The sequence below is a fragment of the Brassica napus genome, chromosome A3, assembly GCF_020379485.1.
Source record: "Brassica napus cultivar Da-Ae chromosome A3, Da-Ae, whole genome shotgun sequence".
Classification (NCBI taxonomy): Eukaryota; Viridiplantae; Streptophyta; class Magnoliopsida; order Brassicales; family Brassicaceae; genus Brassica; species Brassica napus.
Window position 1 is genome coordinate 14,108,297 of NC_063436.1, and position 23,932 is coordinate 14,132,228.

At 33.2% G+C, this 23,932-nt stretch overlaps 7 protein-coding genes across 11 annotated transcripts; 2 read left to right on the forward strand and 5 right to left on the reverse strand.

Annotated features, from left to right (window-relative positions):
- Positions 1-570: 570 nt before the first annotated feature.
- LOC106438713 (myosin heavy chain, non-muscle) lies at positions 571-3,417 on the reverse strand. Of its 4 annotated transcripts, XM_013879969.3 has the most exons (10): positions 3,225-3,417; positions 2,906-2,973; positions 2,698-2,839; positions 2,363-2,593; positions 2,019-2,281; positions 1,771-1,944; positions 1,576-1,692; positions 1,315-1,494; positions 1,188-1,234; positions 571-1,043 (listed from the first exon to the last, which is right to left on the reverse strand). In XM_013879969.3, exons 2-10 carry the CDS (start codon positions 2,951-2,953, stop codon positions 746-748), a joined length of 1,500 nt encoding a protein of 499 aa, XP_013735423.2. In that variant the 5' UTR covers positions 2,954-2,973; positions 3,225-3,417; the 3' UTR covers positions 571-745. The 4 variants fall into 4 exon arrangements, with proteins under 4 accessions (XP_013735423.2, XP_013735422.2, XP_013735420.2 ...); XM_013879968.3 differs by having other exon boundaries at positions 2,019-2,590; XM_013879966.3 differs by having other exon boundaries at positions 2,019-2,593.
- Positions 3,418-5,128: 1,711 nt separating this feature from the next.
- LOC106443791 (uncharacterized isomerase BH0283) lies at positions 5,129-6,810 on the forward strand. Of its 2 annotated transcripts, none has more exons than XM_013885345.3 (6): positions 5,129-5,289; positions 5,393-5,599; positions 5,673-5,993; positions 6,080-6,241; positions 6,327-6,410; positions 6,519-6,810. In XM_013885345.3, exons 1-6 carry the CDS (start codon positions 5,245-5,247, stop codon positions 6,624-6,626), a joined length of 927 nt encoding a protein of 308 aa, XP_013740799.2. In that variant the 5' UTR covers positions 5,129-5,244; the 3' UTR covers positions 6,627-6,810. The 2 variants fall into 2 exon arrangements, with proteins under 2 accessions (XP_013740799.2, XP_022573325.2); XM_022717604.2 differs by having other exon boundaries at positions 6,119-6,241.
- A 3,584-nt stretch (positions 6,811-10,394) lies between these two features.
- Positions 10,395-11,787, forward strand: LOC106385722 (uncharacterized isomerase BH0283). Its single transcript, XM_048776099.1, has 5 exons — positions 10,395-10,571; positions 10,657-11,064; positions 11,141-11,302; positions 11,400-11,483; positions 11,566-11,787. Exons 1-5 carry the CDS (start codon positions 10,545-10,547, stop codon positions 11,671-11,673), a joined length of 789 nt encoding a protein of 262 aa, XP_048632056.1. The 5' UTR covers positions 10,395-10,544; the 3' UTR covers positions 11,674-11,787.
- Positions 11,770-12,746, reverse strand: LOC106443789 (small nuclear ribonucleoprotein SmD1b). Its single transcript, XM_013885342.3, has 4 exons — positions 12,632-12,746; positions 12,450-12,526; positions 12,067-12,258; positions 11,770-11,952 (listed from the first exon to the last, which is right to left on the reverse strand). The coding sequence occupies exons 1-4, from the start codon at positions 12,643-12,645 to the stop codon at positions 11,888-11,890; spliced, it is 348 nt and encodes a 115-aa protein (XP_013740796.1). The 5' UTR covers positions 12,646-12,746; the 3' UTR covers positions 11,770-11,887.
- Positions 12,747-13,827: 1,081 nt separating this feature from the next.
- Positions 13,828-15,331, reverse strand: BNAA03G26020D. Its single transcript, XM_013885340.3, has 5 exons — positions 15,086-15,331; positions 14,875-14,973; positions 14,510-14,642; positions 14,321-14,410; positions 13,828-14,137 (listed from the first exon to the last, which is right to left on the reverse strand). Exons 1-5 carry the CDS (start codon positions 15,176-15,178, stop codon positions 14,028-14,030), a joined length of 525 nt encoding a protein of 174 aa, XP_013740794.2. The 5' UTR covers positions 15,179-15,331; the 3' UTR covers positions 13,828-14,027.
- Positions 15,332-18,142: 2,811 nt separating this feature from the next.
- LOC106438712 (inner centromere protein A) lies at positions 18,143-19,689 on the reverse strand. The gene is made up of 5 exons (XM_013879965.3): positions 19,596-19,689; positions 19,254-19,529; positions 18,962-19,177; positions 18,718-18,882; positions 18,143-18,635 (listed from the first exon to the last, which is right to left on the reverse strand). The coding sequence occupies exons 1-5, from the start codon at positions 19,638-19,640 to the stop codon at positions 18,354-18,356; spliced, it is 984 nt and encodes a 327-aa protein (XP_013735419.2). The 5' UTR covers positions 19,641-19,689; the 3' UTR covers positions 18,143-18,353.
- A 1,774-nt stretch (positions 19,690-21,463) lies between these two features.
- On the reverse strand, positions 21,464-23,932 carry LOC106438711 (DAR GTPase 3, chloroplastic). Its single transcript, XM_013879964.3, has 8 exons — positions 23,526-23,932; positions 23,309-23,455; positions 23,115-23,231; positions 22,809-22,952; positions 22,631-22,717; positions 22,115-22,230; positions 21,789-22,028; positions 21,464-21,688 (listed from the first exon to the last, which is right to left on the reverse strand). Exons 1-8 carry the CDS (start codon positions 23,733-23,735, stop codon positions 21,565-21,567), a joined length of 1,185 nt encoding a protein of 394 aa, XP_013735418.2. The 5' UTR covers positions 23,736-23,932; the 3' UTR covers positions 21,464-21,564.

The following is a 23,932-nucleotide window of genomic DNA, read 5'->3' on the forward strand; positions in this document are numbered from 1 at the left end:
CCTACGTATTGAAATTTTGGTGTCGTTTATATCAAATATATATATGTTAAATTGATAGTCATGACTTATTAAAGTGGATGAGATTTATTTGAATGTTAGAAGATATTATTTGGTTGCTATATAATAGGGGATAGTTAATAATATTTAGTTGTATACTATAGGAGACTAAAAATAAATAGGTGCAACAACCTTGTATAAGTAGATTTTTTAGGACTCCTTCCCTTTTAATAGTATTGATATTATAGAGCAAATCTCTTAAATATCACAAATTTTTTTAAAACAAAATAATATACAAGAGAAAAAAAATCCTAAATAAGATTCACTAAATAGTAAAATGATTTAAATTACTTTACGCTCTAAACCTTACCCTAATCATACGCTCTAAGTACTAAATAATACTTTAAACCTTACCCAAAGAAAGTCTTTTAATTTGTTTTATGTGATTTTTTAAAACAAAATATGTTATATTTATATTTAAGGTATTTCACAATATTATATATTAATAAAATTACGGATTAATGAATGATGAGAAGTTCAGGATGAAGCTTTTAACAGAAAATACCAGATATATGCACAAGAAAAATTAAGCTGTTCTTGTTCCCCTTTTCACGTTATAGTTTTGCTCTGCAAAGTGGATATAATAAATGTAGAACCCAAAACCCCTTTCACATCTCTTTTATTCTTAACACCAGTTTATTTCTATAAAGAGACTGAATCTTCTTCTATGTAGAACCCAAAGTCCCATTTAGAGCTCTATTTCTTTGTCAAAGATGTCCCAGCCATCTTCCAGGAGCTCCTTACGTTCGTCCTCTTTCCCCTCGTTAACTGAAGCTTCTGCGCTCTTGTTGTTGTTTCCTGAGGCTTCAGGTGCTTCATAAGATAGATCAAGAGGCTTCTCAAGCAACAAGCTCTTCATGGATGATACTGAAGAAGCTAGTTTACAGCTTGTCTGGCTTGAGGTGATTGATTGGCTCAACGGCACTCCATTGTCGAACTTCTCTTTCAAGAGCCGGATGTCTTTACAGATCACATAGATTTCTCCTCTGTTCAAAAGGAAGAGCCAAGACAAATAAGCAGACAAGACTCACCATAATATGTATCAACATTTATCTATATATATACTTTCGCATCCTGATGCTTCACAAGACAATGAACGAAATTATTAGTGATGAGTAAAGAGGACTTACTGTAGAGAATCAACTATCCGACCACGATCCATAAGGAACTCTCGCAGCTGCAGACACATAACAAGATATGTCATAAGAAGTTGTGACTTAAAAATCATTCTATCAATCCAAAAGGTACTGATGTTACCTTGGAGTTTTCCTCAGCCTCCTTCTGTAGAAGCTTTGATTCTTGGACAACTTTATCCATAATTGCTTCTTGCTCAGCAAGTGCCTTTCGTGCACAACCTTCTTTCTCTTGGATCTCTTTCTCAGCAGCATTTTTAATCTCCAGGGCTGCCGCTAGTCTCATTTCCAGAACTCCACGCATCTACAAGTAGAAAACAAACAACCAGCTAAGTCATCAAGCAAGGAATATTAGGATAACATAAAGGGTATGACTTGTACGGACCTCGTCAAGAACAGAAAGAGACTTGTCACGTTCTTCTGATAAGCTGAGCAAGCGATTCTCAAGCTCATTAACTTCAGTGGCCAAAACTGACCTCTCCCCATAAACTTCTCCAGCATCCTGTGTACATTAAAAATGATTAATTCCCCAGCATATTAGCAAACACTTATTAGCACATTCTCAGCTAAATGAAGTTACCATGTCGTTCCCCTCCTTGGCATGTGCCAGGATCTTCTTCAGGTCCTCAACCTTTTTAAGGGTATCAAAGCCTCCTCTAGTAGCGTCTTCCTTCACCTTTTCTGCCTCCTTCTCTTGAAGCTCAACTTCTCTCATCAGATTCATAATCGATTCCATCACAATGAACAAGGTTCTCTACACAATAACAAAATACAAATAAGAAACGATATTACATAATTTCGTCAAGGAAACACAATACCAAAACATACCTTGTTACTTTTGGCATCTTCAATGATCTGTTCGAGGTGATCGATTTTGCATCCCTGAGTTGATCTGCTAACACTAGAGCGAAAAGCACCAGCCAGCTCTGAATCACCATTTTCAACTGCCAAGGAACCCTTCGAAGTCTCTTCCACAAGAACTGAGCCACTCAACTCTGCATCACTGTTTTCACCAGTCAATGAACCACTTGCAGCCTCTCTCACATCATCTGAACGCTCTGATGAATTCAGTGTAGATTCCGAATTGTCTGCTGCAGGTTTATGCACAACACGTTTTGAAACTGCGCTTGTGCTTGACTCTGCTTGATTACCTGTAAAATGAAAATCAATACCTTCCCAACAATCGCTAGTCAGTTTGATTCCGGCATGTGCTGAGGAAACCACTCTAGACTCATCCGATCCGATCATTGATTTGCTCTGAATATCAAGATCACCATTTGTCAACCGGTTCTCAGTAGAAAGCAGCTCAGTAACAGGGGACCTTGTTCCATCAAGAGCAAGAGGGATAGTCCCTGAAGAAGAGGCACCCGTCTCTGAACCACCGTTAGGTATATCACGTCCTACTGCATTTACAACAGTCATATTCATCAGCATGATAATTAAAAAGAGTCCAGATTGACAGAACATAAACGTCTATGAATGTTAGTAATAGAAAAGAAACAAGTACCTTCGACCTTCAATGCTGGTGTCTTGTTGTGCTCATCATCAGGGAAAAACTTGGGAACAATCTCAGAGATAACAACAGCAGCAGCAAGATCAGCGTCTTTAGGGTGCTCAATAGCAACAGCTTTCAAAATCCTCGCATCAATCTGCATCAATCACATTAGAATCATCAAAATGAGATTAAAAAAGATGAGAGCTTTTTTTTTGATTACCTGAGGGAATAACTCGGTGAGAGATCGAAAGACGATTTTGGAACCCATCAGTGAATTACGAGATCAATCTGCAAATAAAAAAAGTTTATGTTTTTAGGATTAACAACCCAACCATTTAAAATAAAATAAAACCCTAATTTCGAGAGGAGAGGAAGAGATCGAAAGAAAGCAACCCTAAATACGAATCGGTATATATTTCAGGATGACAAAACTACGAGCTGGAGTAGATGAATGAATCCTTCGTGGAGATTAGAAAGACTAACAAGTTTTTGAATAAGAATCCGAATAAAAAGGCAAAGAGGAAGAAGATGAAACGGACCTTCCCAGATTTTGCGTTTGAGGTTGATTTTGACAGAGCAAAGGGGAACGGAAAAGGCGCAATTCGGATTGAGTCCTTTTTTTTTTATTTTTTTTTGAGAATTGTGAGAAGTTATTAATTGAGAAGAAGACCGAACCCAAGTCTAGGATTGGAGGTAACTTAGGCGGCCAAGAAACAGAGGGAGAGAGAGGCTAGTTTCGTTATTTGCTAGCAAAATATAAGGGTGTTTTTGTCAGCTTCATGAATTAAGACCGACGTGAATTATTATTAGCGGAGGCCTAAATTGATGCGGGCTTCGGCCCATTTATTGTTTTTGGTGATAAATTTCTATTTCTTCTCGAAATGAAAAATGGGGGAAGGGGAACAAGTTGTTAAAAATAAAATAAAGGAATAATTGTTTTTTTAGACCAACAAAAAATGCATACATTGTCCTAATATAATAAAGGGAATTTGCATTAGATGACTATAGAAACATATTATATTAGGTATATGGAAAACAACTATTACAAATTCCTTATTTCCACCGATGCCTTTCATGAAAAGATTACGTCTGACAACATATATGATTGTATCACATACACGCGTCAAAGATAATAATTTTCCGTAAGAACAAATTTTTTTATATCCTGGAAAATTGCAAGAAACCAAAGTTTCCAGTAAGACTTTACTCTTCTCTTCCGTGAACAGGAAAAGATTAAAACTCCAAAGAATTTAAGATCATAAATTTCAGATCCGATTGGCTTTGGCAAAAATGGTGGCTTCCAAGATGTTCGACTTACGTGATTCATCTGAAACCAGCGATGATTTGGCGATTCCAGACATGATGTTCGCGCAGGGAGAAGAACCCCTCGGGGTTAGGGTTCTAACTTACCAATCTTCTAGAGGCATAAACTTCATTCTGAATGCTCTTCATGAAAATGAGGTTGAGGCTATTCGGGCATCGGCGTTTGGGAAGCTTGTGGAAATAGCTGAAAATATGCGTTCTCGGACAGGTTTACAAAGTATTTACTATTCAGACAATTGAAAGTTAAGAAGAAGCATGAAGTGTGGTTCCAGTTTGGTGGTAGTCCCATAAGATTTTCGTTGCGAGAGTTTGCAATAGTTACAGGGCTTCCATGTGGTAAGTATCCTAAAAAATGGAAATTGAAGATGAAGGCAAATCTCAATGAGAAGCCATACTGGCCGACGTTATTTGGAAAAGTAGAAGTGGTTAGCGTAAAATCTGCTGTTAAGATGTTGCGAAAGAAGACGGTGCAGGATACAAATATTCGGATTAAGATTGCTTGTCTTGCGCTCCAATCCTCTGTCCTTCTATCAACAAATCTTAATATGAAGATAATGAGATAGCATGCGGAGGCGATTAAAGATATTGATGAGTTTTTCCGGTTCCCATGGAGAAGGATGGCGTTTGATATGCTAATGTCTAGCATTAAGGAGAGGGATGAGATAGCATTATCTCAGAAGTCCATCGCTGTGAAGGGTTTTGTGTTAGCTATCCAGTTAGTTGTGGTTGAATCAGTTCCATCGCTGACTGAAGTTATTGTAGAACATTGCTCCTCGTCCGAATCAGACAGTGACAATGATGCTGACGAATGTAGACAGAAACTTGGGAAAAAACACACAGTCAGCCCCGGACATGCTCGCCTTGTTGATTCCAAATCCGAAGTAGATATCATTTATTTATCGGCTTATAAATTTAGGATTTAGAGTTTTGAATTTAGAATTTTGTTAGGCATCATTTTTTTCAACTATTTTAATTTCTTTAAATAAAATTTAATATTTTTTTATTAATTATCTAGGTGGTAATTTAATTGGTTATAAGAGAGATGGTGAATTTAAAGGTTCATCATAAAGTATGAACCTAAGTTTTGTCCTATTAAAAACATTTTTCTCATGTAAATGCAAACGCAGAACTTGCCTCTAAAACAATCAAGGTCTTATTTCTACATTTATGTTCTGATATATATAACTGTGTGCGAAAGTTGTAAAGAGGCAGATATCAAAAGAAAGAAGAAGAGGTATGGCCATAAATATGATCATGAAGAAACCTGTGAACTACTTTGTGGTAACTGATCTCTCTTCTTCTTCTTTGTATTTTTTTCTCTCTCTTTCTAATAAGGTGATAATGTTTTTTAAGCATCTCAAGATTGATGATGGTTGATAAACAGGTTGATGCATTCACTGACTCAGCCTTCAAAGGGAACCCAGCAGTAGTGTGCTTTCTTGATAGGGAGAACAAGAGAGACGACTCTTGGCTTCAGTCCCTCGCCGCTGAGTTCAACCTTCCCATGACTTGTTTTCTTACTCCGGTCACCGGATCCAATCCTCTTGATCCCCCACGTTTCATACTCCGGTGGTTCACACGCTTAGTCGAGGTCTTGCACCGTTCTTTGAATCACATATGATTTGCATTCATTTAGATTAGCAGTCACCATTTTTTTTTGACAGATGGATATTTGTGCCCATGCAACATTAGCATCTGCTCATATTCTCTTCTCAAACGGTTTGGTTGGTTCCTCTGACACAGTCGAGTTTGCTACCCAATCTGGGATTCTGATTGCTAAAAAGGTTCCAGAAGAAGGATCCTTCTTGGTCGAACTGAGTTTACCTGAGATTCTTACATGTGAGTACAACTCAAATGATGTCTCCATCTTCTCCAAAGCCTTAAGCGGGGCTACCATTGTTGACATCAAAGGAACTACAACAGATAGCACCGTCTCAAAAGCCTTGAATGGAGTTGCCAAGGCAGCTTCAACCGACAAAGTCATCGTATGTACTTCAAGAACCTTTAGAAAAATATTTGCATTATTGTTATTAATCTTAATAAAACATTGTATATATCTATCTTATTAAAGGTTGTACTTCCATCTTGGGAATCTGTCAAAAAACTGCAGCCAATAAGGGATGATATCTTGAAATGTCCCGGTAAAATGTTAGTTGTTACTGCTGCTGCTCCTCCAGGATCTAACTATGATTTCATTACTCGTGTCTTCGGCCCCAAGATTGGAGTTGATGAGGTTAAAAGATCATATGTCCATCTGTATTTACATTTGTTAATGGATAGATTATTTAATCTCACCGAAGCTGCTTGTGTTAATTCAGAGCCCTGTCTGTGGAAGTGCACATTGTGCATTAGCACATTATTGGAGCCTCAAGATGAAAAAGTGTGACTTTGTTGCTTACGCGGTCAGTCCCCTCTCACTCTCTCTAATATGCAATTTACAAGCATTTTAAGGCTAAAATGTTTTACTTGCCATACTAATAGTGATCTGAAATTTTGAAAATTGGTTATAGGCTTCGCCTAGGAGTGGAACACTCAAGATTCATTATAATAAGGAGAAGCAGAGAGTCTTGCTTACTGGCAAAGCTGTGACTGTGATGAAAGGCTCTGTCTTAGTATAACCTTTGCCATATTACCAAAAAAAAAGCTTGATCAGATTTTTGATAAAATAATGCATATGTTTATTTATAATAGAATGTAGTGGTCGTTGAAGAGTGTCGTTTCTATATCAGACTTGCAATAACGTTGAGTCACAAAGCAAGATTTTATAAAAGATGAAATATAATTTGTTACAGCTGTTACCTATAACAAGATACGGTACTAAAAATATAGTATTTGTGGTAATTTTCCATCTGTCTTGTACATGATGTGTATCAATAAGAAGATATGGTGCTCCTCTGCGATGTAATAAATGGGACAACCAAATCAGATCTCCTCCGCATATTTTATTATATTAAATTAATACTAAGAGATCTGTCTGGCCTAGCTGCTTTTGTATTGCTTGAAATCAATTGATTATGTGTATTGGTTGATACTCTGGTTCTGCATGTGTGCTCATCATCACTTGCAAACAAAGAAACAAATCGTTATTTCTCTCTTAAAAAAACAAATCGTAAGATTATTTTTTGGAGCAAATGCACTAAATGCAAGAAGAAGAAACTAGGAGAAGCACCATGATTCGTAATCCAAGACACAAGAATCATGATTCACAATGCTTCAGATCATTTCAGAGAAGCCAGAAATTAAAGCTACATACGCAAAAGAACACACCGTTTTTCAACTAGCTTTGTCGTTTTTATAATAACGTACCTAAATCTCATTGCTGGCCATTGTTCTTATACGGTGAGGTATAATTAATTTGTTTGATTTATTTACATATTCATTTCGTTTCATAATAAAAGAAGTTTTATAAGAGATTTACTGTTCCAAAATATAAAATATTTTGCTACTTTTAAAATATTTATTTAACTTTATTCAAAACTAGTTGAGCAATAATATTTTATTACACTATTTATGATTGGTTAAATCGTCTTATATTTATATTAATAATAATATCATTTTGAAAAAGTAAGTTTTAAAATTTTTGTGATTTAACCAAAATATTTTTTGATTAGAAAAGAAACAAATAAATACCATTCCTTCTGTTTCATAAGATAAAATATTTTGGATTCACAGATTTATTTGTTTCTTAGAAAATCATTTTCTTAAGTATTTATTTGGTTCTTAAAGAATCATTTTCTTGGGATTCTGCTTAGGCTTCGGTAGGACAGAAGTGCCAGCTCTACCATAAGGTAAATAAAGCTTGTGCTTTAGGCCACATAATCACTGAGGCCACAATGTATTAAAACGATTGTAGTTCAAAACTAAAACTATAAATAAAGCAAAAATCAAACTAAAGATTAAGCAAAACTAAGCTTTGATAATGGCAAAGTATAATATCTATAGTTCGCTTAAATATATTGATTTATAATATTTGAAAATATTTATGTAATTATTTGATTAAAAATAATTATAATAAAAATAATTACATAAATATTTTCAAATATTATAAATCAATATATTTAAGCGAACTATAGATATTATACTTTGCCATTATCAAAGCTTAGTTTTGCTTAATCTTTAGTTTGATTTTTGCTTTATTTATAGTTTTAGTTTTGAACTACAATCGTTTTAATACATTGTGGCCTCAGTGATTATGTGGCCTAAAGCACAAGCTTTATTTACCTTATGGTAGAGCTGGCACTTCTGTCCTACCGAAGCCTAATAATAAAAATAATTTTTGTTTTCTAATAAAGGTTATCTTGCTTAAGATTAAATTTTAAAATATCTTATTTGATATTTAAAATAAATACCAACCAAATTTTGTGAAGTTTTTGAGAAATTATTATTATGCAAAATTTATAGATTTTAAATTTGGTTTAGAAAACTATTATGCAAAGCATATGTTAAAAAAACGCATTAATATTAGTTTTAAAATACTTTAGTTCATTAAAAATATTTCAGTTTATGTTATGTTATCTAACTTAGTTTTGATCATCTGAGAATTATATTTTGATATAAAGAAAATATTGTTATTACTTTTAAAATATATACTATGTTATTTAAGATTACGTTTTTAAAGGAATATATTTCTAATATTAAGATTATTTTTGTAAACTTTCCTTTTTTATGAAATCAAATTATGTATGTGTTATATTTTCGTCTTAAATTTTAGAATCTTTTCTTTTAATAATTTTTTTTTGTGAAACTTTTCTTTTTTATGAGTCAAATTATATATGATACATTTTTTCGTTTTTAAAGTTTATAGTTCATTAACTAATGTTTACTTTATTATATATTATTTGGAAAGATAATAAAGGAAAGGAAATATTTAATTAAAAATAAATAAAAATTTAATAATGGCAATCATATATAATATTTTTAATTTATTAAAAGTATCTTTGTAATCGTAACAATTAACGTGAGCGCGACACCGAGGAAATTGACTTCTCAAATAATATTATAGAGATAAAAAATAATAATACTCTTAATTCTATACCCTAGACCCTCCCTACACCTTAAACAATAACTCATAAAACATATCCTTTAAATCTAAATTCTAGTTCATAAACATGTAACCTTATAGATATATGTGTATTTATATTGAATGTTAATTTGTCATTTCTCTTTTATATGCTATTCTTTGGAACAAATACAAATTTTAGTATGTGTTCAAGATCATATTGATTTTTATACGAGAGATCAATAAGAATCAATGATGACGGACGTATAACGATTGGTAAACTATGCATCTATAGCCTCACTTGGTTTTCAGTTTTCACTTAAGAGTAAAGAAGAGAGTCATCAGAAAGAGGCTTGTTTCTTTTTCTTTTTATGCATCTATAGCCTCGATGTGTAACGACTGGCTAACTTTTTTTTTTCTTTTTAGGTGGAGATCTGTGGCGATGCATTTTTGGAACATAAATAATGGGTTGATGAGGGGAAGAAAAAGATACTTTACTCCTAAAACGTGGTATCAACCAGATTTTAAATGTTTTGAAGGCTATAGCCCAAACCTTGCCTGTTTTTTGAGTAATTCTTGGGTTCACCCCCTAAGGTGAACCTCTAGGTTCACCAACCAATAGTGTTTGATTATTTGATATTTGATATCTTTTAAAAAAGGAAACAACATTGAATTTTCAAATAAGATTATCTTTTTAAAATATAACAATAAAAATACATAAAAATAGTTACAAAAAATAAATAAATAAATATTTTTAAGTCTTTAGCAAAATACTAAACCCTATACCCTAAATCTTAAACCCTAAACCTTAAACTTTGGGTAAACTCTAAACGTTTAAAAATCTTAAACCCTAAATCATACATTAAAAACTAAATTTTAATAACACTAAACCCTAAATCCTAATCACTAAACCCTAAACCCTTAGGTAAACTCTGAACCCTTGGATAAATCATAAACTCTAGAGTTTAATTTTAAATATTTTTGATTTACAGTTTATGATTTATCCAAGGGTTCAGGGTTTATCCAAGGGTTCATGGTTTAGTGATTAGGATTTAAGGTTTAGTGTTATTAAAATTTAGTTTTTAATGTATGATTTAGGGTTTAAGATTTTCAAACGTTTAGAGTTTATCCAAAATTTAAGGTTTAGGGTTTAAGATTTAGGGTATAGGATTTAGTATTTTGCTGAAGACTTAAAAATATTTATTTATTTATTTTTTGTAACTATTTTTATGTATTTTTATTGTTTTATTTTAAAAAGATAATCTTATTTGGAAATTCAATGTTGTTTCCTTTTTTAAAAAATATCAAATATCAAATACTCAAACACTATTGGTTGGTGAACCTAGAGGTTCACCCTAGGGGGTGAACCCAAGAATTACTCCTGTTTTTTTATAACAGAACTAAGCATATTTGGATGCTCCTCTTTTCTTTAAAATATAGGCTACGTGATTCACGTTATTTCAAAAAGTTGTGTGAGTTGCTGAATATAAGTAAACGTTGAGAGAGATTCGGAATTCATAGCAAGAAGAGGAAGATCATGAAGAGGCCTGTGAAATACTTTGTGGTAATTTTATTATCTTCTTCTTTTGGTTTGAGTCTCTTTCCAAAGCTTTCTTCGTTTCCATTTCCAAAGAATGTTTGCTAAACAGGTTGATGCATTCACTGAGTCAGCCTTCAAAGGGAACCAAGCAGCAGTTTGCTTTCTTGAAGAAGACCATGAGAGAGACCGTGATATATGTGGTCATGGAACATTAGCATCAGCTCATACTCTCTTCTCAAACGGTTTGGTTGGCTCGTCTGAGACTGTCGAGTTTTCCACTAACTCTGGGATTCTAACTGCTAAAAGGGTCGATGATTGTGAAGCCAAAGGATCTTTCTTGATCGAAGTTAACTTCCCTGTGATAACAACTTGTGAGTACAGCTCCAATGATTTCTCCATGTTCTCTAAAGCCTTGGACGGAGCTACCATTGTTGATGTCAGGGGAACTACAAAGGATAAACTCGTATTTCAACCGTTGAAGGGAGCTACTAAATCAACTTCAACAGATCAAATCATGGTTATGCAAACATATAACTTTGTAAGTTTGGCTGGTTTAACTATGTTCTAAGTGTTTCTTTCCCATCTGATTACAGGTTGTGCTTTCATCTTGGGAGTCAGTGGCTGAGTTGCAGCCAAGAACTGATGAAATCATGAAATGCCCCGGCAAAGTGATGATTGTTACAGCAGCTGCTCCTGAGGGATCTACTTATGATTTCTGCAGTCGACTCTTTGCTCCCAAGCTAGGGCTCAATGAGGTTAAGAAACTAATCCTGCATTTTCCATGGGCAGAAGCTTTGAGCAACTCTCCAAAAGTTAGCTTTACCTCTTTTACTCTGCTCTCTGGTCATTCAGGACTCTGCATGTGGAAGTGCACATTGTTCATTAGCACATTACTGGAGTCTCAAGATGAACAAATGTGATTTCATCGCCTACACGGTGACTGACTCCTCTCTCTGTAACTTGCTAGCAATTTAAGCACGCACCACACAGTTTAATGATTGAGCAAGTGTTTTTGTAGGCTTCGCGTAGGAGTGGAGAACTGAAGGTTCATTACGATAAAGAGAAGCAGAGGGTCTTGCTCACTGGCAAAGCTGTGACTGTGATGAACGGCTATGTCTTAGTTTAACCTTTGACTATATCCAGATTCTTGGAAAAGGTCAAAACCAATAATGTCGAACCTTGAGTCTTATCAGATTGTGTAATAAAGTAATGAACTCAATAATAAACGAAAGTGACTGTTTCCGTGTTTGATTAGTTTGGCAATAACGTATCAAATTTTAAAATCATGAAAATTTAAAAGATAACAAGACAGAAAAAAACTTGGGATCACTGCAAAATGCTTAACGGCCGCCACGTCCTCGACCTCTACCACGCCCACGTCCACGACCACCTGGTGGAACTTTACCTGATATCAATGACAACAAAAAAAAAAGATGATGAGAAGAGGAAAGCAATAAAACCAAAAGGCATGGTTAAGAATGAACGGAGAAGTAGAGAAATAAAGATGCTTATATGTTACCTGCAGTTGGTTTTTTGGGTTTGATTCGTGGTGTGTCTTCGACAAGCAAAGTCTCGAGATTCAAGGAGTCTGGAAGAATATAATAGCGAATGTTGTTTCCCCTGACACTTAAGTGGTCTAAGGCGACTGGATTCTTCCCTTTCAAAGTGAGTTTCACTGCTTTTAAGTGTGTGTTCATACTAACATCTACACCTGCATTGTAAGTAGATATTAACCGCCTAGTGATGCTTGCATTCTAAACAAGAGAAAACATTAACAGTAGAGACAAGTCAACTTGTATTGCTCAAGGAAACAAAGCACTCCTAGGGATAAAAACAAAACAAAAAATCAACACTTTGTCTAATCTAAAAGCAACACAGGTCCATGGTAGATGAAGCGTGTACCTGTGATGGTTCCGTGAACTATGGTTCCGTTCTTAAGCTCTACTGAAACTGTTTCATTGTTCAATTTCATCAAAAACCTGCGAATAATCAAAATCCCCATTCGAAATCAAGCAACCAAAAAAGAATTACTCAAATTATAGAAAGCGAAAAAAGATTAAGCAGATAACAAAGAAATTACATACCTTACGAGCTTCATGGCGAGAGATGAAGAGATCTAGGGAGAGCTCGATACAGCAATGGCAAGAAGCGGGAGGAAGATAACAATTGGGGATTTTTAAGAAATTTAAAGACTCTGTTCAACACCGCCATGTCTCAAAATTCTTTAAATATTTGCAATTTTCTCCGATTTGTTTTGAATCTACAGAAAACACGCATCTTAGTTTTAAATTTTATCCAAAACAACCCCCCCTTAAGAAAATACACTTCTGCCTATGTTTTATTTTTTTTTTTTTTTTTTTCTGTTGTTCAAAAAAAAAAAAAAAAAAAAAAGCCTATGTTTTTTTCTTGTTGACAGGGCAGAAGCCCAACTAATTTCTAACTTCAGCTCATCCTCATTTCATTTCTAGGGATAGGTGTTCGGATACCTACTCGGATTTCAGATTTTCGGGATCAAAGATTTCAACCTCATTCGGGTATTTCTAAATTTCGGTTCGGATTCAGTTCGGATCTTTGCAGGTTCGGTTCGGTTTCGGATAATCAATTTAAATTACCTTATAAATTTTAAAATTCATTATACAGTTGAACCTCTATAAATTAATAATGTTGAGACTTTCAAATTTTATTAATTTATAGAGATATTAATTTACAAAAATTTCCTTATTTAGATTTATTATTTTAAAATATATTTATTCTAAGATAAGAAAAATATTTGATTTTAGTGTATAGACATTAATTATTTTTTTTAATTTGACATTTATATTAACTTTATTATATTATTTGGTGTATATAATATATATTGCATAGAACTTAAATGTGGTTAGATAAAATATTACTAAATCTCTTCAAAAATATATTAAATATTAAGAAAATATAAAGATAATTCTATTGTGAATATAAAACATCATATAATAATAGGTCTTTATTTATATAAAATATGTATACACCATTTACTTAGTGTATTTTGCAATTTTCACTTGCAAATTTATTTTGACATTCAAAATTTTAGTCTTCCACAATTATCCTGGTGTCACAATTAAATCATTTAATGAGATAAAATTAGAAGTGTATGCTTTATATTCAAATTATTTGCTTGTTATTGTAGTATGTAACTTTCGCTTATGAATTTTTCTCTTCTTACCAAGAAAAAGGTTTCATGTTAGAAGCCAAAAGTTTTGTGCCAAAAAAGAGGCCTAAAATAAGTTATATGTTTACTTTTGCATCAAATGAAGAAAGTCTAATTCATTCTTGATTCGACCTTTTAACAAAATGAATATGCACAAGTCACAAACGGGTTGATCTTATTCGGGTATATTACACTAACCCAATGGCAAGCATACACGACACAAGAATCCACATTACAATCTTTCATTATCTTTTTATTTGATTCTATTCATTCACATTAATAAGTAACATTGGCCATCAATAAATCCATTCCTCCGGGAGAAGATTCTCCGGCGAATCAATCAGAGTTTCGACTTCAATGTTCGCAGGTGTTTCCACCATCTCGCTCTTCTTCTTCGAATTATTCTCTAGCATTTTTACATTTAAAGAAAAAATTGAGAAACTTGATGCATTAAACTGAGAAACAAATATTTCTACGTACATTTAAAACAAAATAAAGTATATATTTAAATATTGATTTTTTTCTACTTAACGTGCTGCATTAGAAAAAGAAAAAAAAAAAGAGAATGATGAACAGAAGAAAACAAAACCTGAACGGGGAGAAACATGAATACGCTTGTTGTGAACGTTGAGATTGAGAGCTTGAACTACACGCACCGGGAGAAGCACCGTTGAACAGGCTGTGGGCAAATATTTTTTTTGTCATAGCTAAAAAGTTTATATAACATCAAATAAATACATTCATGAGTCTAATTAGTATCGAATTCCATTATAATAACCTGTTTTTTTGGTTGGCAGATGACAAGCGCTGGCTGGAAGAAAAACTCCGGTGCCAGAAGCTTTACGGGCCGGCGGAACCAAGAAAAATGCTTGCATTTGGTCCTCTCTTTTACTCATTTGCCAATTGTTTTGCTGCGTTTGTCAATGTATTATAGTTCTTCATAATATCAATTTCACAAAACAGTAAGATAATTTTATTTTGGACAACAAAAAGTAAAAATAATTGAAGTATATAGTAATGCCTGAAAATATATTTCTAACCCCATCGATAAAAGATCTAAAAATCATTTTACAGAAATATTGAGAAAAAGTCATTTAAATAAATAAAAAATTGATAAAGGGTTTGCTAAAATAAATAAATTACCCAAGGAAAAGTTTCTCTGAAGGAATTTGAAGGTGGTGCACCGGGTCGACAGAATCCCCCGCTGCCATGGTGGTTGTGGTTGATGAAGGAGTTATGCAACTGTATGAGAGAAAAATAATAAGGTAAGAACGATTTTGATATACAAAACGAGATCAAACTAACATGTTGATAATAATCAATTAGTAAAACTTAGATAAGAGACTATATAAACCTGATGTTTGTTAGAATGATCAAACAAGGGATCTTGGAGAACATGAGAGGGTAACCGTATCTCCCTATCACTGTGACCGATGATGTCACCCATTTTTTAAAAGTTAAATGACTTTGAATTAAACTGGTAAGAAGAAGAAGAACATCAAGGGAGGATCAACGAGAAGTTTTCTTGGTCCACAAAGAAAAAGAAAGAGGAGAAGAGGTTTGATTTTGCCCAACTTCTAACCTGAATCGTAACTATAAATATTACTCACGATGCGTTTGGAAAGTAGAGGGAGCCGATGACGACAAACTTGGTATTATTTTTGGATAATACCATAAGGAGTTGCTCAAAAAAAAAAAGGATAATACATATAAGGTTTTTAATGCCACCATTTAAGTTTTTTACTTTTTAGTTAAAAAGAATTTTTTTTTCTGTTGACAACAGAAAAAGAACATCAATGGTTTCATTTTTGAATTTTTATTTTTAGTTATTAGAAGGATGAAACTAGACTTACACACCCCTTTATTTCAAATTTTCAATATAGACAAAAAAAAATTAAAAAAATCTTTAGTATAGCTAGGGATTTCTACATTAAGTAAACATAATTGAGGGGTCATTTTGTGCATAATAGACTACTATTAATCAAAACTTATATTTTCTTTTGGTCAAATGACCAAAAGAAATTTACGATGTGTGGAAGCACCGTATCCTATTGGTTAAGGTTTAAAGGCTTATACACTCAGGTCTGGAGTTCGAATCCCAGACTATGCAATTTACTGCAGATTACAGGAAATCCAGGTTTCAAGTCCCGGAAAGAGCGGTTTATTAAACAATTATGCAGACTACAGAGAAAAGGCTTGCAAGAGATCTTCGATATGGTGCAAGTAAATCTGGCCAGGCGTGGATCTTTATAGGACGGTTCAGGTGATGCAGTTAGGCGTAGGTCTTCATAAGGCATGTAGTATTGTCGGTTGTCGAATCGTCTATATAATCTTTTCTATATAATAATTGTAAGATCGTAATAAATGAGCGTTAAAAAAAAAGTCTATTATGGTTTACAGTATATGACAGGGGCGGACCCATATACAAATAAGGTGTGGCAAGTGCCACATACTAATAATATCAATCCCTTGTGCAAATTTATAAACATATACAAATGTTTAGCTCTTTGGCTTAAAATGCTTAATTGTGCCACACCTAATTCAAGTTCGATTGCTTGAACAAAAACTGTGACCCGTGCTTGAACAAACCCTATGTATTTGTTCATTCAACTATTTTTATTTACATGATTGATCATCCTTTTTCTAAATATTTTTAATACGCTACTTACAACTATATTTATATAACTGCTTTCTTTTCATTCTTTTTAATATTAGTTCTTGACAAAATAAAATTATAGTTATTTATATTTTACTCTAACATTTTTTATTATATTTATTTTTCAATATTTAGATTAAAATAAAAACTAAAATGAACAGTTGTTTTTTACAATGACATTATCATGTGCAGTATGTAATTTTATAATATTACTTAAAATTAAAAATTAAAAAACATTTCTTTCATTTGACCTATTTTATAATAAAATAAGATGTAAATTTTAATAACTACAATATATATTCTAGTTTAATTTACTAATTTTTATTTGATATATAAATAATTATATATTTAGTGCCCCACCTTAAAAAAATTCTTGGGTCTGCCCCTGGTATATGATGCATATTAAAAGGAGAAAGAAAATAAAAACTAAAATAGTAAAATCAAATGACCAACGGCGCCACTTCTTCTTAACAACCTTCACCAACCAACGCAAGTTCTTCGAAAAAAATTAGGAAGTTATATTAGTTGATCTTATTCTTACCCCAAGTAGCGGATCGAGCAGGCAACTTTAGTGATTAGTTATTACTTATTACGAAGTGTGTGATTAAACCTGCCAATTATAGTTTTACAATTAACCATGTACTTAAAATTTAAATAAAAGGAAGAATAAGATTCAAACACATCCAATGTTTTATGAAAACCCAAATATAGTTTACCTAACACCTTAGAAGGTTAAGTTAACACATCCAATTCCTTTTGGTGACTAATAGAACCATGAAGACTATTCATATTTAAGTTAAAAACCACAATTAGGTTGTTCAAAAAAAAAGAGTTAAAAACCACAATTCTAAAGAAAATATTTTATCATATATAGTCAGATTCAAATAAAAATTTTAAGCAAAATTTTAATTGTTATTATAACCGAATATGAATTTCTAAATGATTTAATTAGGAATTAAAATTTTGATGACAAAAAAAAAAGGAATTAAAATTTTAATACTAACAGGTGAAACTCTGAACACCTATTTTTTCTTATTAAGATATGCAAATCAAAATATGCTGGATAATGGTTAAAATAGTTGACTAACTGTTGGAAGTGAACAAACCCACTTTGGACACAAGTCTTTGAAGCTTACATAAGCTTACACAAGTCATAACTACCCAACAAGAAGAGTAGAAGTAGGTTTTTCAGTTAGTCAACCTCTCAAGATCATTTGACATCATCATCATTCTATAGAGATAAGAACCAAATATAATAAAAAAAATTGACACCAACAACCAAAGAAAAGAAGAAAATAATTCACAGTGATCTTTTCCAGCAATGTCATTCCTTTGCAGCTTTGGACAGATCACTCTCCTCGAGCTCTAATTGTCCGAGCAATCAGAAGATTACTGCTTCAAAGAAAAGTATTTCAGAATTCCAGAAAACGGATCATCACTCCTCTCTAAATATGACAAAAGGTTTCATGGGTGCTGCAACCTTCCTAAGAAATGATGGTCGAGATTTCAGTCACGACCAGTGGCTGAGCCAGCCACAAAGCTCTTTGGGGTCAACAAAATTAAATCATGGGTTGAAGTTAACTGTGAGCAAATGTTACCGGGTTATTGTACTATTTTTTCAACATTTCACTACTTTTGAACTCATAAACAGAAGCAATTTTTTTTAAAAAAAAGCATAGGGATCAAGTCTTAGTATAAATGCTTAACGCTTTAAACAGCTCCTTAAAGCGCTTGTTAGACCATTGCAAATATTAGTAGTATAGGTTAATCATCTTAAAATTATTACAACAAACCAAGGAGTGATATTACAAACTTTATATTCTTAGAGACCAAGAAACTGCTCAAAAGCTTATGTTCTTTAATCAAATACCCAACCAACACAATTATTACAACAAACAGTGGAATGATATTACAACTTTTATATCTTGGAGACAAAGAAACTGCATCCAAAAATGTCTTTTATCAATCAGTGTTGTTCTTCTTCTTCTGCTTTTTCAAAGCTTTCGATGAGGGATTTTGAGACATCGAGAGCCTTTTCTTCGTGTTCATAATCGATTTCAGCAAAAGGGGATGAGAAATCTAAGCATAAACCTTGAACAACTTGTTCATAAGAAGCAGAGAGATCTTCAGATGTGATCTGATGGTACTCCACCATCTGGCGAAGACACTGATTCTCTCTAACCAGATTCGCGTTTTCATTCGCTAACCTACCTTTCTCAGTAAGCAACACCTCTAATTGCAGCCTCACCTATAATAAAAAAATCACCATAAGATGCAAAACAGAGCATAACTGAAAAGAAAACAGAGCATTTTTGGAGGTTGTGCAGTACCAGATCATCTTCTTCAGGTCCAACGCTTTTCACAAACCCATCTCTGAGTCTTTTGTTCTCCTCTTCGAGCAATCCACAACGCTCTTGGATGAAACTCAGGTCGGATTTTATGGATTTAAGCTCTCTTGCAAGCGAATTTGCCTTCGCTGCCATTGATATCGCAATCTGCAAGAAAGAAACATTCAATCTTTGTATAAAAGAAGTATTAAAAAACAGAGAGACTTAATAAAGACTGAGTCTTTACGTTCTTAGCTCTTTTCATGATCTTCCTCTCTTTAGGTCTCTTCTCATCTTCATCGGACGAATCTTCTTTTACCTCGGCATCAGATTCGTGTTTCCTCTTCTTCCCTTTACTCTCCTCTTCTTCTTCCTCTCTCTGTTCTTGTTGTATCTTATCAGCTTTGAGATTGGAGTGGAGTATCTCAGACAATGTAGGTGGCTTAGCTAGTTCTCTAACTCCCTGAGTTTACAGATTCACAATGTATCATCAATCATGTGAGAATGAACAAATCATATTAATTGATTTTTCAGTTTACCTGAAGAGCATTGTCGAGATTACTGGAAAGCTGAGAGAGAGTATGAGAAACAGAGTCAAACCCTTTAAGCAAAAGCATTGAATCACTCTTCAACCTCTTTGCTCTCTCTGACTCTCCAACACTCTTTTGAGCTACCAATGGGGAACTGGTGATGGGTTTGTGGTCTTTGCTCTTTTCATCGAGAAGAACATCTATCCTGTTACGAAGACTGCTCCAGAGACGCTTGTCGGAGGATGGAGAAGATTCAGAAACCATGATCAAGCTTCTTCCACTTTCCTGTGAGAAAACAGAGATGGTTTCATGAAAAATCTTCAATTTTGAATCATACCCAATTTAACTTACCTTGTTAGTATGATTAGGTGATGGAGTTTCTACAGAAGCAGCCATTGTGATGGAGGTAAAATAGAAATAGGGTTTAGAGAGTGAGAGAGAGAGAGATGTACTGCCCGCCACCCGGGTTCGAGTCTTGGCCACAACGGATTTAACATCCCTTCCGTTGGGGCGCTGGACCCCTTTCGGGGGATAGTTGGGAATGTGGCTGCCCAGATACCAGAGTTATCAAAAAAAAAAAAAAAAAAAAAAAAAAGAGAGAGAGATGTAACGGCTAGTTTATTGAAGATGAGGGGGAGATCAATCAAAGAAGAGAGATTTAAATGGGATCTCGAGAGTTGGCCCAACGTTCTGATTTTCTAACTCATTTGGTTTTTTATCTATTTTGTATGTTTAAATAATCAATAAATGGACAAGAGTAGATGAGATCGAACAAGAAGTGGGGCTTGTGCTTGGTCGACGACTGACTTTTCACAAAAAGTATCTACCTAGAGTCATGTATTGGTAGGTCCTCTACTTTTGAGTCCAACGGCTGTGTTTCTAGTCTAGATTCTTTGCTCTATTTATTACATGGTCTAAACTAGACATCCACTGTCTAAAAGTCCAAAAATAGGTCTTCCAAACTGAGTTCATTTGGACTTTACATATTTTGGGCTTAACCCAATTTGAGATAAGATGGATCCAAAAAACCTAAAACTTTACCTACTAGTTTAGAAAATGTCATTTTTTTAGAATCATTCTTGTACTGATATACCCACATATAAAAGTTTTAAAATTTAAATTACATTAATTTTTTTTATGATTTGCATACAATATTTAATTTAAAATTTTGATTTAATTATATGTAGAAATTAAGGAAAATAAATAGTAGTTGAAAATTTTATATTTAGTTTTAGAAATATATTTTTATCTATTTTTGGTTAAAATATATTGAATCAAATTTTATAAAATTAAAAGAAAATCTTGTAGGTTTATAATTTTTTTTATACAACAGAAGGCTTTAGGTATATAATTATCATAAAACTAAATAATATTTTCAGAATTTGTAAATATTAAAAAAAACTAATGGTATTAGGATTAATATTTTTTTAAACTGCATAAAATTTTGAAGAATGCTTTTGGTAATAAAAATTATATAGTTGAAAAAAATAATTAAATAATATTTCAAAAAATGTAAAATATTATTATATTTGTATTTGTACTATTATATTATTTATACTTATATAACATATATTAATAATTTAATAATAAAATATTTTAAGAATTCCAAAAATTCAACAAAATTTCTCAAATAAAAATGCCGGACTAGATTTTTTGAATTGTGAAATACTTATCAACAGATATTTATTATCAATTTATATTTAAATTTAAATTTAAAATTTAAAATATAATATAATTTTTTGTTAAAAAGAAAACCTACCAATTTAGATTTTATAAGCTTCTAAAATCACACATTTATTTTTTCATTTAGTTATATGTCAATATCTAATAAATAACTCAGAAAATATATGCAAGCTATATGAACATATATAACCATGATATCAAACTCGCTTCTAAAATCACAAATATAGTTTTTATTTAGTTACATGTCAATGTCTGATAAATGATTCAGAAAATACATGCAAGCTATATGAATATCATATAACTATGATATCAAACTCTGAAATTTTGTTTGAAAGAAGATTTTTAATCCACTGGACAACAATAACATTTGCAAAAATATCACATCCTAATGCAATAGTTTTGAAATTGAGATACCTAAACATTATGATCAGCTATATTATGCAACTTCCTGATTTTACATTAAACAAATATGCTCATATTAGACTTTTTAACACGTTAAGTTAGCGACTGGTGTTGTTATACCCATTCACATTCAGTAGCCCAGTATATTTCTTTTATATCTAGGAATATAAAATACATCACATTTAGGCATTTTTAGTTCATAATTTTGAGCATTAAACGCTATACACAGTCTTGTTCACAGTGGAGGTCTCTCCAACGAGATATACCCAAATTTGCCCTTGCGAAAATCCGACAGTATTCTAAATGCAGCCTGATGACTATCCCCACCAAACAAATCAAGACCAAGCGTCTTCACAAATCTGCAAAAGAGAGACAGAGAGCATAGAATCAAGAAAAAGCCATAATGAACAATAGTTACCAAAAGAAAATGAGATCTTGTTGTGAATAAGTTTTCATTACTTTTTACCGCAGCCACCATCCAGCTGAATCTTGTACCGGCTGTAAAGCGCCCTTGAGCCTACTTCAGGAATCCGTGCTAGCATCTGCACAAGGATTCCAGCAACATCAATGAAGTCGTAAGCTTTCTCTCCAATGTCATCGCAAATAGCAAGCTTTATAGCAGCTGCTTGATCATCAATACGCATAGGAAGCATTCCTGGTGAATCTAACAGATCAAGACCATCCCCAAGCTTCACCCATCTGTTTTACAGTATGATATGAGAAACGACCAGTGACAAAAATTAAGACAATGATTTTGAATATGTTAAAGACAAAGTGTTTATTACTTCATCTCTCTAGTTACACCTGGTCTTGGTGCTGCTGCGCAGATTTTGCGCTTTAATAGACGATTGATCAAAGATGACTTTCCAACATTTGGGTATCCAATGATTCCAGCTCTAACCTGCATAATATGAAGTATACTTAAAACCAATATTCAGGAAATTGCTAGGCAATAGTTAGGTGTTCTAGAGAAGATAAACAGATTATTTAGGGTTTAAATTATTTGTATATTGATTATATATCTTATATTTATTTTGCATATTTTAAGTTTTTGCGTTTTATTAAAAAAATTACTTTGATGAAATATTTAAAAATTAGATATACTATAAAGATACAAAATTGGAGGGGAAAAAATCATCCCTTGTTTAATGACAAATTGATAGTGAATATGATATACTTAAATTAGTTCTAATCCACTTTGATGTTACTTAATTTAACCGATTTTAGAACATTGCTTAAAACTAAAACTATATACATAGTGCAACAGAGAATAATAGATAAACAGAGGTACATTTACTCACTGGCCTAGGGAGAAGACCCTTCTCTCGGCGTTTCCCATTTACATCACCTGCTAAGCTTTTTGCTAACCGACCTAGCTTCATAGCTCCCTGTAACCATCACTCAGAGATATTATTAAACCAAACAGTTCCAAAAAAAAAAGAAGCAAAAGTAAAAGATTAAACTTGTAGAAAAGCATACCATCCCAAGTTTGCCATTAGTGAAAATGACCTTTATCCCTTGCTTTGCAAAGTATCTAGCCCAATCATTTCGATCCTCAGTAGAGATCATATCTTCTCTGTTCAACACCAATATCCTTTTCCTATTCCCAAGCCACGCATCCATCTACAACAAACACACACCACGTAAATGGAGTATGTTAACGACAGAAAGAAGTAGGTTCCACAAGACTTAACTTCCCACTACAGAACAAATGATTCAAAAAGAATCCAAAACTCATCTATATGTGTCTCTCTAGTCTGATGAAAGGCGGCTAAAGACACAAACCTTTGGATGAGTTGTGGATAAGGGTATTCTCGCATCTCTGACTTCAATCACAACATCCATTAGCTTAAGCTGTTCCCTAAGTTCCTTTTCAGTTTTCATTATGTGTCCTGGATACCACTGTAGTAAAAACACAACCCAACAAAGTTCATAACTTTACAATGAAAAAAAATGGCAAAATTTAATCATTCCATTACCTGAACAGGACGTAACGCTCTAGTCCATAGTCGAATATCAGATTCAAGATTCATCCAATCGATTTCCTCTTCATTTGCCTCTAACGTGAAACCCTTTGAATCATTCTTTCTTGTAACATCCAAAGTCGAATCCTTTCCTCCAATAATCTGAAAAAAAAGCTGAGAAACTTAGATGACAAAATGAAGAGGAGAAAGTAGAGTTAATGAAGATGTTTGCCTGAATTGGTGGACGGGAGGAGTTGGCGGTGGGAGGAGAAGCGGAGACTGCGAGTGTGGAGTTTCGGAAGGTACGACGGTGAATGAAGTGGGTTAAGTTCGCCGGGGAAGGAGACGGCGATGGAGATAACTGTGCGAGCATGGCTGACAATACATTACAGATTAACAAAAGGACAAAACTAAAACCTCTTATCCCCTTCAGACATCTCATGGACTTCCTTCAAAACTATGGGCTTTGTCTAATTTAGGCTTTTTGCTATGTTAAGATTGGCCCATATATTTACAAGGGTCGATTAGCATTTATATATCGAGACTTGAGTAATGGCCAACAAATGTTTTTTTTTTTTTGCCAACAAATGTTTTAAACATAAAATTATGAAAAGTATAATATGCAAAAACTTAAATTAA

What these genes read in the sequence shown, in the direction of transcription:
- LOC106438713 (XM_013879966.3), bottom strand. Translation starts at nt 2,953, where the DNA reads ATGGGTTCCAAAATCGTCTTTCGATCTCTCACCGAGTTATTCCCTCAG. An exon ending in TCACCGAGTTATTCCCTCAG is followed by an intron (nt 2,840 to 2,905) that starts GTAATCAAAAAA and finishes TGATTGATGCAG; the next exon opens with ATTGATGCGAGGATTTTGAA. An exon ending in CCAAGGAGGGGAACGACATG is followed by an intron (nt 1,693 to 1,770) that starts GTAACTTCATTT and finishes TAATGTACACAG; the next exon opens with GATGCTGGAGAAGTTTATGG.
- LOC106443791 (XM_013885345.3), top strand. Translation starts at nt 5,245, where the DNA reads ATGGCCATAAATATGATCATGAAGAAACCTGTGAACTACTTTGTG. An exon ending in AACCTGTGAACTACTTTGTG is followed by an intron (nt 5,290 to 5,392) that starts GTAACTGATCTC and finishes GTTGATAAACAG; the next exon opens with GTTGATGCATTCACTGACTC. An exon ending in CCAAGATTGGAGTTGATGAG is followed by an intron (nt 6,242 to 6,326) that starts GTTAAAAGATCA and finishes GTGTTAATTCAG; the next exon opens with AGCCCTGTCTGTGGAAGTGC.
- LOC106385722 (XM_048776099.1), top strand. Translation starts at nt 10,545, where the DNA reads ATGAAGAGGCCTGTGAAATACTTTGTG. An exon ending in GGCCTGTGAAATACTTTGTG is followed by an intron (nt 10,572 to 10,656) that starts GTAATTTTATTA and finishes TTTGCTAAACAG; the next exon opens with GTTGATGCATTCACTGAGTC. An exon ending in CTTCAACAGATCAAATCATG is followed by an intron (nt 11,065 to 11,140) that starts GTTATGCAAACA and finishes ATCTGATTACAG; the next exon opens with GTTGTGCTTTCATCTTGGGA.
- LOC106443789 (XM_013885342.3), bottom strand. An exon ending in AGTTCACGGAACCATCACAG is followed by an intron (nt 12,259 to 12,449) that starts GTACACGCTTCA and finishes CTTACAATGCAG; the next exon opens with GTGTAGATGTTAGTATGAAC. An exon ending in ACCCAAAAAACCAACTGCAG is followed by an intron (nt 11,953 to 12,066) that starts GTAACATATAAG and finishes CATTGATATCAG; the next exon opens with GTAAAGTTCCACCAGGTGGT.
- BNAA03G26020D (XM_013885340.3), bottom strand. Translation starts at nt 15,178, where the DNA reads ATGGGTGACATCATCGGTCACAGTGATAGGGAGATACGGTTACCCTCT. An exon ending in TCAGAGAAACTTTTCCTTGG is followed by an intron (nt 14,643 to 14,874) that starts GTAATTTATTTA and finishes TGACAAACGCAG; the next exon opens with CAAAACAATTGGCAAATGAG. An exon ending in TCTGCCAACCAAAAAAACAG is followed by an intron (nt 14,411 to 14,509) that starts GTTATTATAATG and finishes ATTTGCCCACAG; the next exon opens with CCTGTTCAACGGTGCTTCTC.
- LOC106438712 (XM_013879965.3), bottom strand. Translation starts at nt 19,640, where the DNA reads ATGGCTGCTTCTGTAGAAACTCCATCACCTAATCATACTAACAAG. An exon ending in CACCTAATCATACTAACAAG is followed by an intron (nt 19,530 to 19,595) that starts GTAAGTTAAATT and finishes GTTTTCTCACAG; the next exon opens with GAAAGTGGAAGAAGCTTGAT. An exon ending in GACCTGAAGAAGATGATCTG is followed by an intron (nt 18,636 to 18,717) that starts GTACTGCACAAC and finishes TTTTTATTATAG; the next exon opens with GTGAGGCTGCAATTAGAGGT.
- LOC106438711 (XM_013879964.3), bottom strand. Translation starts at nt 23,735, where the DNA reads ATGAGATGTCTGAAGGGGATAAGAGGTTTTAGTTTTGTCCTTTTGTTA. An exon ending in CTAATGGCAAACTTGGGATG is followed by an intron (nt 22,718 to 22,808) that starts GTATGCTTTTCT and finishes TGATGGTTACAG; the next exon opens with GGAGCTATGAAGCTAGGTCG. An exon ending in GATGGTGGCTGCGGTAAAAA is followed by an intron (nt 21,689 to 21,788) that starts GTAATGAAAACT and finishes TCTCTTTTGCAG; the next exon opens with ATTTGTGAAGACGCTTGGTC.